We start from the raw sequence: 11663 nt of genomic DNA, 5'->3' as shown, positions 1-11663 counted from the left end.
ATCACACCACACACACACACGCACGCACGCACACGCACACAGAGATTAGTAACAGCATCAGGGTGCCTTGGACTGACACTGACTCTCCAATCTCTACTTTAATGGCTTATTTAAAAAAAATCTTTTACCCAAATTATTTTTAGAACTATGGTCACAGATGTCTTACACAAGAGGTCAGGTCAAGGTAGGTCTTCACTGAGGGAAGACTTGTGTTATCTTCGACACGCTAGTTGTGTAGACGGTCAACAGATTAAGCACAACGCGACGTAGAAACACGGTTTTTGACTGCAGGAGACGTCACAGCTGTCCAGCTACAGTTACAGCTACAGCGAGGACGACAGCATCCTAGAGGACCCACTCGGTGATTTCGAAAGTTTCCCAATAAGCTGTTCACTTCAAGAAGGAGACAGGGAAGGTAAGTTCCCTTTATCAGCTGCACTACTTTGTCTTCAGAAAATGGAACGGGAAGCCATGTTCGTTGCAAATGTCTCCCACTATGAATGTCAGCGAGAGCTGGGGCCTGTTATCTTATTTTAAGCAGTCTTTGGAGCGACTGAAGAGTTACTATTTTGCAGTAACATTTATGACTTGAAAATAAGATTAGTTCTTATATTAATTTTTGTTGCGGCCTTATGCTCCTCAAAGGAGCAGCAACGAATAAACTAAACTATATTAACTTGTTCTCCAAAAGAAGTATTAGGGTTTATTTTCAGATGATTTTTTATATTTATATATATATATAATTTTTTTTAATACAGTCGTCGTCTTCTGAAACATCGTCATAACTCTCTAAACCAGACCTGTGCAAAGGCCGGCCCGCCTCCTGTCTCTGACCGGCCCGCCCGCTGGCCCGCCCGCTGGCCGCGCCCGCCGCCAGTAGATATAAACACTATCGATGAGTATACAGTATTGTTGGTAAAACTGTATAAGTTAACTATATTAGTCCGGCCCTCTAAAACCATCCCAATGTCTCATGCGGCCCCTTGGGAAAATTAATTGCCCACCACTGCTCTAAACCCTAAAATACGGTCTCAGTTTCTTGCGATTTCATTTCACGCTGGATCATTGTCCGCTATAATTTATATTATCATTTTAAAGCACTAATTAGCTTCTCTAATACTTAAATAAGGACGACATCTAAGGTCATTGCCTTAATAATTAAAAGCACTCATTTTTTGCCACAACAGTAAACTCTCCTGATCACGAAGAGTCAATCCAGCATTCCGGCTCGTGACAAGGCATACTGTCTCCTTTCAACAGCCCCCACGCAGTCTCCGTGGACTTTACCCAAGGCAGGGTCAACTTCCCCTTAACTCGGGAAATCAGAAATCTTTCGATGAGGTTGGTAAACTGATAAATTAGTTCTTTAAAATCTAAGATTGTTAGATTGCAAGATTGTTACGCTTTATTTTATGTATGCAGTTGCGAACGCAGTGAGTCACTGATCTAATGGACGGATCCTGGCTGGCTCTGCTTGAAACTGACTCTAGCTCCCAAATCTAGAGTGTGACTGGTCGCAGTTATTTTTCGTCTTTGCTGGTAGATTAGGTGATGATTGTTATGACTTCAATTCGTGGTCTGGGAAGGCGGCCACATCTTGTTTGGGATGTAATTTTTAAAAGTGTTCTTTTTTTATTTTTAGGGTGCATATCTGCGGCGGATCGCTTTGCATGCCGGCATTCATTTACCTTCTCGTGATTGTTTACCACCAAACACTCCTTGCTTGATTTGCGATGATATTTTATAAATTGGACTGCACTGCTCTCTTTTCGCGTTTACAATTTCCTTTCGAAGCAGTTAGTTATTTCTGCTTCTTTTTGAAGATTTGTCGTTGTGTGTTCAAATGCTCATGCGCAGTAGTCAAGGAAATGCAGGTATGAAAATAGCGAGGGTCGCCTTTCGTCCTTGAACTGTATGGCTACGAGGCAGCTGCTCGTGTCTGTCCCGTGTTCATAACTATCGTAACCACCGATATGCACATACTCAGCCCGCGGAGGATGATTTGCCTCTGGGCAATTTGCAACGAGCCCTGGTTGACATTAAAAAGCCAGCGGTGTATTAATTAAGCGTGACTAGCCATTGTCACATTTCTGCTCTGCAGAAATTAAAGTTACGATGACAGTTGTCACGTCGAATAACATGAGAAGAGCAATATTATTAACTGATGTTTCGTCGCTTTCCTAGCGTGGAGATTTCTTTAAACAAAATGATATTTTGAAACTATGCAGATAGATTTCTCTTGCATATAGTTTGCTGTTTATTTTTATGCATTTTTGCATTTCAGTTTACGTTATTGTGCAGGAATATTTTGCTTGTAAAAGTTACTACTTCAGGCTTCACACGACGGCGTAATAAGTGTATAAAATATAAGATGTTGAAATTGCTAATGTTTTTGTCGTTTTTGTTGTTGTTGATGATGGTGATGACGATCGATGATGATGATGAGGAGGTGGTGGAGGAGGAGGAGGAGGAGGACATCTAGGCAAAAGTAAGGAGGAAACTAATGAAACTGATTAGAGTCATCTCTACAATTTATTTTTCTTTCTTTCTCTTCCCTTGATTGCTGTAGGGCTACATTGTAGTCCGTAACTTTTTCACACCGGAAGAACTGGAGCCATGTCGGCGGGACATCGAGGTCATGGTGGAGGAGCTGGCCCAGAAGCTGTACAAAGCTGGCAAAGTGAAAAGTAGGTACAGTTTGAATTCAGCATTTACTGCTTTAACGTACTGCTGTTCTGTGTGTGTATGTAAGTGTTTACAAGTGTGCACTGACTGTAATGCTTATCCACTTTCGATGACAGATCTGTACAAGGAGTACGGATTGTTTCAACGGCTTACAAAACTTGAAGAAGAGTTCAAAGGCGCCAACATCCTGATGTTTAAATACCAGCAAATACCTGCCGTATGTAGTCTGTGTTGCTTACACGTCTGCAAGTATCACTTATGCGTAGCCAATATTTTTACACATCATAAAGTATCCCTTATGTGCACCCTACAATGTTTACACGTCAGGACATACTTCTTGGGCATACTCTGCGTTATTTATATACATCAGAAAACCGGTACACGGACTTTTCGCCGCCGGACGTTTGCCTGCCGGACGTTTTCGGAGCCGGACGTTTTGCGATCGGACGTTTCGCACCGTGACGTTTCGGAGTCGGAGTCTTTTGCCGACGGCGCTTTACCGCCGGACGTTTCGGCGCGGGACACTTCATTTCGGGGCATTTCACGCGGGACCTTTAGCCGAAGTCAAGTGTGGGACGCCCCTTAGCTCACACATTTCTCTCGCCATTGGATTCAATGTATCAGTGAACTCTTCTCTCACTATCCCTCCTCATGTGAACGTTAGCTCACATTTCTCTCGGCATTGATCAATGTTTTTTCTCAAAGCTAGTTTGCGCATAATCTGTGACAATCAAAGTGAACTGTCTGTGAATGTCTGTGTGTCAATTTTGTTTGAAATAAAGAATTATTGTGTATCTAGTAGTTACTTTCATTCTTTGAGAAGTAAGTAAGCTCTCTCTCTTCTCTCTGACATAATGCGGCGAAACGCGGTCGGCAAAAACGGTCCGACCCGAAACGTCCAGCGGAAACGTCCAGTCGACAAAACGTCCGGCTCCGAAACGTCCGGCGGTGAAACGTCCGTCGGCAAAACGTCCGCACACGAGAAAACCAATTGTATGTTGTCTTCATTCCTTACACATCATCAAAAACATATAAACCGCTGGAGGGTGACTGTAGGAAAAAATCCCAAAATAATAATTAATTTATTTTTTTGGTAGTCTTTTCGCGCCCTGTGGAGCAACGAGCGGCTTCTCAACCTCCTGGAGCAGATCCTGGGGCCAGAAATCGCCGGCCACCCGACGTGGAACCTTCGTACCAAGACACCCTTTAGCGAGGCCGTCAACATTCCCTGGCACCAAGGTGTGCTGCCGTAATAATTGCCAAGATGTTTGCTAGCTTTATCATCCTCACACACAAACGCACGCAAGCATACACGGACACATAATACATTCTGAGACATACACATATCCAAACATGGGCTCCCGCGTATTCCATCCCACCTACCAACCCCCACTCCCTCACACACGCACAAACACAAATTGCACACAACTATATATGTATTTTGTTTATGGATATCAGGGCTTCTCTGCTAAGGCGCTAATTCTTTGGGGTGGGGCAGGGAGCCCTTCTTCAGATTTTTTAAGGGTCCTGTTCTTCGCCCCACTTTGGAGGGGACCCCATTGACGAAAATTGAAGGGGTCCTCCGAACTTTTAATGCGTACTGTACGCAATTTTTTGCGTAAGCAGAAGCCCTGGATATACGAGTGGCAGGACACATTCATACATGTATGATGCGTGTGTTTAAAATGTTGTAAAAACTACTTATAAAAATAAGTGGATGGAGTAATTGCCAAGATAATTGCTATGCGAAGATCATGCACACACACACACACACAAACATGCCAACAAAACGAGCGCAATTTAGGACAAACGTTGTTTTATATGGATGCAAGATTGACGTGGGCATATTCATCAATGACCTCTTCATTTTTCAGACAGCGCCTACATGAGTAATGAGTCATATGACCACTTGATTGCCACGGCGTGGATACCCTTTCTTGACGCTATACCGGAAAATGGGTGCATGCAGGCAGGCATAAACATTTTTTTAAAAATAAATTTTATTTTTATAACAAACAGTGAATGAACAATGGAGTTCAGTATTCAGAAACGAACATAAATTGTGTAAATTAAGACTTAAAAAAAGGTGATAATGAACATGAAATTTGTGTCAAATGTATTATTCAACAAATTGGTTGTATCACTTGGTCCAGTGTGGCAAATATTGTTAATTTATTTGTCTCCGTTGAATCTAGATCTTACTAGACACTATTTAAAGGCATTTTTGTATTATAATTATTAACTGCTTCAGAAGGAAAGTTATCTAGGATGACATAATTTACCTGTGAGACATCAATGCCATCATAGAGAAGGTATGACCAGATAGAAAGGGGAGGTTGCAGAGACTTGTGTGTATGTGGTGACGTGTTCAGAACGTGTTGGTGACGTGTGAATGACCTACTTTAGATGGCGAAGAACGGCCACAAAAGCGGAAAGGTGGCTGTGCACACGTGTTGCCAAGGCCCCACGTGGTACGTCATGCTGGACGAACAAGACATGAAGGATTCGCTGGGTGCGTTTTCCTTTCTAATTCACTGCTCATGGTTAATACACACTCATTTGCTGTACACCGGCTGTTTCACACACACGCACGCACGTTCACAGAGAGAGAGAGTAATTATCCTTGTACAGCTGCAAGTATATCCCTTTATTGTCTATATACCTGTACTGTTTGTTCCTTAGTTTGTCCACAGGTAAAAAAGTTCTGGCACACAATATAAGAACAAAAAGAACTATAAAAACAAAAATAAAGCAAACAAATAAGAAAAGAAAAGAAAACCACAAAACAAAGTTTTTTTTATCAATGCTGGTACAATTTTCAGGTGTTGACCTCGAAGAAGACATTCATGTAGAACCTGTGGAATACGGCGGATTTATTCTTTTCCACAACCTTACTCCACATCGGAGGTACAAAAAATAACTGCTATTAAAGTCTTTCAGCTTCTACTAGAGACTGACAAATAGTTTAATCTTTCTTCTTTACACAATCAAATTGATAACAGAACGCTTACTTCATGGCTTAGAGATGGTTTAAGTCTTTCTAGCGAGGAGGTAGTTTTGAGATTGTCAAGATCACCTCTTTTTTTTTTCTTTCTTTCTTTCATTTTGAGCACTCTGCCTTTGTCTTCTTAACAGTTTAAAGATGATATTTTTGTGGATCATTAGCTGGATTCCACACAGTTTATTTATTCATTCAACGGTCGGTCTCTGGTGGGTCCAACGGATTGTGTTTAACACATTTAGACAGAAAGACAGATAAACCAAAGCACGTAAATCTCTGTTCTTCCCAGTTTGCCCAACGTCTCCAACGATGTGCGATGGAGCGTGGACCTTCGCTGGCAGTCTCCGCGGGACAACTTTGGTTTTTACGGCATTCAGAAAGGCATACTGATGAGGACGCCAGACCTGCCGGACCTGAAGCCAGACTGGGAGGACTTTCTCAAAGTGGACCGCAAGGCCGTCTGGCAGAAACGTCACATGAAGGACGAGGTGAGTGCGACCTAAGTCACACGGCCTTCCCCGAGGAAGGTAGATTTGATTTCGTCCTGTCTGCCTGTACCCGCGCTTAAAGGCTAACCCAAGCAGTCAGAAAATTTACAGGCTGACAGAATATAGCGCCAACAAAAGAAGGATTGTGATATTCTTAAATAAGTTGTTTTCGAGAAAGTATGTATGGATTGATTTAAATTGTAAATATTGACGTCACTGAACTCCGCGACCCATTCGTGAATTAAGTGTAAGTGCTATTAAAGCATTGCATAAAAAATAATTGTGTTACGTCAGACAAAAATGAAGTCTCGATATTTTCGGATACCGTGGTGAGAATCGCAAAGTTCAAAGGCTTGTATATCACAAATATTATGAACGGAATGTGGATTTTGGCTCAGATTTGAACTATTGATATCTTATACTAAAATCATTTGATTTTTAAAAAAAATTCCTCGAGTTGCCCTTTAACTGCGCGTGAGCTTACGTTACAGGGGATTGATCCCGACTTCGACACCAGAGTTACGGGCCCTTGGATCGGCAAATGGGAGATTGTGAACCACAACGAGCACACCCGGGCCTTCGTGCCAGCGCCACCAACAGCCCAAGCGTGATAACCCTAGCATTCCTGCCTGATTATCTGCTCCTGGAAGCGGCTAGCTGAGGACTGTTTAATTAAGAGTTTATATTTCGTCAAACAGTCATAATTACGCCACTGATAACCGTTAGTTGCTGATGAGATTTATTAATTAATTACTTCACGTCGTCTAAAAATTGATGGGCACCAGAAACGTGCCTTCCTCGCAATTGAGCAGTGCTGGGAAAGGGGGAAATAATAAAAGAGGCTGAACGATTTCGTAAATCTCTTTAGCTGTCTCTATTCTAATGACATCGGGTTGTAGCTGTTTCGTTGTCAGCAAACAAAACTGCCGCCATCATTTAGTTTGTGACCGCCATCTTCCTCGACACAAACATCAGCTACACCAACAGCAGCAGAAACAAGAGCAGCAATACACCATTTCTACCACCACCATTACCAAAACATACAATATGATGATGACGATGATGATGATGATGATGATGATGATGATGATGATGATGATGATGATGATGATGATGATGATGATGATGATGAAAAAATGTAAGAAACTTCATTCATAAACATTCACACACATAAACGCACGCAGGCACCCGCACACACACACACACACACATTCATATTAACACTGCCGTTCGACCGCTGGAACACACGTAGATGACTTTCTCGCATATACGCACACATATATACACACGACCTTCACATACAGTTCCAACCTATACACATCCATCACACACACACCCTTACACACGCGCACGCACGCACACCAACGCGCATGCACACAACCACACACACCGGTGAGTGATAGCATGTTAACGCCACGAATTAGCAATTCAGTAACATCAGAAAACATCCTCTGCTGATGAACTGATCTTTAAGCAGCGTTTGCGCACATCAAGATAACTGCCGCCTCGACAACGCAGCTCGGTCTGCCCCACTCCACCCCACTCCGCTCAGCCCACCTCCCTCTCTCTCTGCTTTCGCTGCCGCAGTGCCACTGCAGCACCTGCTGCACGACAAGGCCTCAATTACCAATTTATTATAGGGTGACGCTACTCTTGACAAGCCATTGATCATAGCGGCTTTCCGCGCATGCGCACTGGGAGCGTGTCCGAGCTCCAGCCGAAGAGGAAGTGTTTATTTTGGGGTGGAGGTGGGGTGGGATTTTTTTTTTTTTTTTTACGTCGGGTGTGAGTGTGTTGCAGTAACATAGGTACCTTTTGTTTTAAACCAGAGAAACCAGTCGGAAAATCTGATTGGGGTGTATGAAACCGTTGATAAAAAAATTTTTGTAGATGAGATTTGATTACCATTCCCGCAAGTCTGAGTTAAATAATCTTCTCAGATGATGATGAGGAGGAGGAGGAGGAGAAGGAAGAGGAAGACAACTATGATAATGATACTGACGACGACGACAACGACGCTGGTGGTAAGGATGATTACTACTATGCCGAGAATAAACAACAGTTTGAAACTCCACAATGAATATGCAAGCACGTGCATACAGACATACAAGCCTGCAAACATCATACATGCACAGAAACAAATCAAATGCTCAGAAAGAGATCCCATCAAGCAAAGTATGTGTATGTACACGGGTACACTGACGGCAAGACCCTCCAGTAGGACAGCGGAGACCATAGATCAGTCAGACGCCTACATGACTTCACGAGTTGATTCCCTTGTGTGCATGGTAACACGGGTCATTGGAGCTTGGAAAGAAATGGTGAGCTACGGGGCGCCAAGAGGGGAATTTTCTCCAATTTTCTCTCTCTAGCTGTAAAATGTATTTTATACTTTTAGAATTCATTTATATTACACTCAGAAGCTGCAATCCAATTCATTTTATATAAACAATTCCATTCCGTAACTACAAAATTGAAATTATACGGAACGAGGCTTGGCTCATTTGCATATGGGGCAAGAAGGTCAAAGATCAACCAATAAGTGCTCTGGAAACATGGCCTTTCATTCTTGTGTGTATTTGGTTCCTCTTTGCGTTTCTGTATTTGTTTTTCTTTTATTATTAATATTCATCGGTACAGTTCTTTATACTTCCGTACATGAACCTCGACGTTGGTTTAAAGTTCACTTCAGTCATTGGTATCATCCCGTCGTGGAAACTTATAAATAATTCCATTAATTAATTAGTTAAGCTTGCATCTAACATCAAAGAAGGTAGAGATAAGAAAATAATTAAGAAAGATAGAAAATACAGAAAATTAAAAAAAAGATGAAAGAGGGAGAAAAAAATGAATGAATCCAGAAAGACTAGGATATCTTTTTAATGCGTTTCTATAGAGGAACTTTAGCATGATGTAATCTGAGATATGTAACATTTTCTGACACTAGTTTGGGATACCAGCTGTTTACAATGTGTAATTAACATGCCCTTCTAGTGTGTTCATGTTTACTAAACACCTGCTGCCTAGAAATCAAGGTAAAGGTTACCGCGCGGGGCAACTTCGTCACAGAATGGTTACCTGCACAAGATGGCGTCGCATTGTGTGGCGGCTACAGTTCACTTTAATGGTTTCGGGGAGCTTACACTTTATGAACTGAAACCTCTCAATGCAAGACATGACCCTTGTATTTGCTTTGGACCGACGCATTCGCGTGCTTGCCACACACTGTCTTTTATCTTAATGTGTCTTTTTACGATTATAGCCTTTTAACCTGCATAACCATTGGCAATATGGGAGCATGGAAATAAACATCTGTTACTGTTATAATGAGCACAAAATGATCCAGTCCCAACAATTAAAAACTTAACTGGCTCTTCGTGATGTCAACGCACAGACTGCGGAAGTTGCTTAATTGAACTCCTTTTTTTTCCTGTCACCGAATTGCTAGGGGCGGTGAATACAACTTTAGGGGGAGATGAGAGGTTCATAGCATTCGAACCCACATGCTGTTTACCTTCACATGTCTAGTTCGTGGTAGACAGCTGGTAGTGTGCGTAAGTGCGTATGTGCGTGTGCGATCGCACGCGCGAGTTCTTGCGCGTGAAAAGTATGTCTACATTTATTTCTGAGCATGAATATGAATTGTTGGTCAGGTCAAAACGTACTTTGTGGGAGAAATTCCCCAAAATAAATGGTTGTAGCATGAGAGCGGGTGAGCAAAATTACATCGTCACGTTCATATCGTCACGGGAAAGATATTTTCTTACTCAAACAATCTAGCCCCTCCCCTACCCTACCCTCCCCGCCCCACCACACACAGTTGTGATTACACCTTTCGCTGACTGTCCGTGGTTTTTTTGTTCCATTGCATTAATGTTCTTTGTTAGTTGATATTATTTCCGACGCCATTTTGTAGTCAGGTGTTGCTCTTTGTAGCTATAGTGATTGTGATGGAGATCATTTTGTCACAAGGAAAGATATCCGAGAGGCTGCATGGTTAGGGGCGATGCGACAGGCCTACAGGCACACCAGGTGTGGTATAACGGATAGAACCTGCATGCAATGTTTCACTTGTTTAATTACTTGCACACATGAGTAAACTATGGTAAAACGGTACATAAACTATGGAACGTCATCTCGTGATTTCCACTGATTACACTGTTTCTCTTTGTGAAGTGTACAATACAATGGATACGCGCGCGCGCGTGTGTGTGGAGCGTGAAGTGTGGTTATATTGGAGACACAAGCAATATAAGCAACCCCCAGTTCACTAAAATTATGTGTATACATACTTGGTATTATTCTGCAACGCATTATATGCTTGTGTAATTATTGTATCTTTGCATGTATATATTGTGTTATGCATTTTATCATTGTGTACGTATTGGCAAGTAAGTATCTTTGTACATAAGTATATGTGTTACCTATATCTTCGCGTGTCTATATAGGTTTGTGTGTATATATATAAATGTATAAATTCATGAACAGACAGACAAATATGGTGTATGTGTGCATGTGTGTGCCTAGGAATGTGTTTGGAAATTTTGTGCACACATACAAACACATACACGCACATAATTATACCTACACACATACACAGTCACAAGTATGCTGGCCTATATGTATGTGCATGTTTGTGTCGTGTACCCAGGGAGGAAGGATAAGACGGAGGAAGAATAGTTCTTACTTTTCTCCGGGGTAAAAGACGATCTGACAAACAATCTAATGTTTGAACCCAGAGAATGGGAAAGGAGAGGAGAAAGGAGCGATAGAATGAAGGAGCAAAAGAAATAAAATAAAAAGTGGACAGACAGATTGTTGCAAGGACGGACAGACAGAAGCTTCTAGCGAGGGAGAGAGGATAAAATTCAGACAGACAGTGCAGCAGCATCTTTGATGCGTGATATTCCTACCAGCTTGTAGTGGTGAGACAATGAATGTGTGAGAGAGAAAGTGCAGGAGGAAGTCACTGGCCTCATCCTGATATCAAAGTGACAGCTTCATTCCCGTTTCAGGCCGATTTATCCTTCGCCTGTTGCAGGTCTATTGATACAGTGTGCCACTGCGGCCACGCAGGTGGATAAAAATTCAATTAGAGAGACCTGAACCCAAGCCGGCGTTGTGCTGGGCCTGTCGTCTGATTTAGACGACACGTCGTCTCAACCTCCCGGAACTGTTTACCCTCAAGTGACTGTCCGCGTCGTGGGATATCCTTGTTGACACCTCGCGCACTTCACACATAACAAGAGCAGTTGGAAGGTGTAGGCGTAGGGGGGGAGGGCGAAAATGTTTGGGTGGGTTATCTCTCACACACAGAAGAAAAAAAAAATTAGCTTGTACCGTATGCTGCACAGAATCTTCACCTATACTGACTAGTGTTCAGTTGGGCGTACGTAATGGAAAAGCACAGCATTGTCGGGGAATACCTGCAACCTGTGCTTTCACCTCCATTTTAATTTTGCAGACAATTTGCTTTGTTAATGAGCGGG

The 11663-nt window shown here is 42.4% G+C and overlaps 1 protein-coding gene across 1 annotated transcript; it reads left to right on the top strand.

Annotated features, from left to right (window-relative positions):
* The first annotated feature begins 2149 nt into the window (after positions 1-2149).
* LOC112576133 lies at positions 2150-7027 on the top strand. The gene is made up of 9 exons (XM_025258392.1): positions 2150-2185; positions 2570-2687; positions 2802-2902; positions 3783-3924; positions 4560-4654; positions 5092-5197; positions 5508-5592; positions 5976-6174; positions 6666-7027. The coding sequence occupies exons 1-9, from the start codon at positions 2165-2167 to the stop codon at positions 6783-6785; spliced, it is 987 nt and encodes a 328-aa protein (XP_025114177.1). The 5' UTR covers positions 2150-2164; the 3' UTR covers positions 6786-7027.
* Positions 7028-11663: the final 4636 nt, after the last annotated feature.

Source organism: Pomacea canaliculata, linkage group LG11 (genome assembly GCF_003073045.1).
Source record: "Pomacea canaliculata isolate SZHN2017 linkage group LG11, ASM307304v1, whole genome shotgun sequence".
Taxonomy (NCBI): Eukaryota; Metazoa; Mollusca; class Gastropoda; order Architaenioglossa; family Ampullariidae; genus Pomacea; species Pomacea canaliculata.
This window is presented reverse-complemented; position numbering and strand designations above follow the sequence as displayed.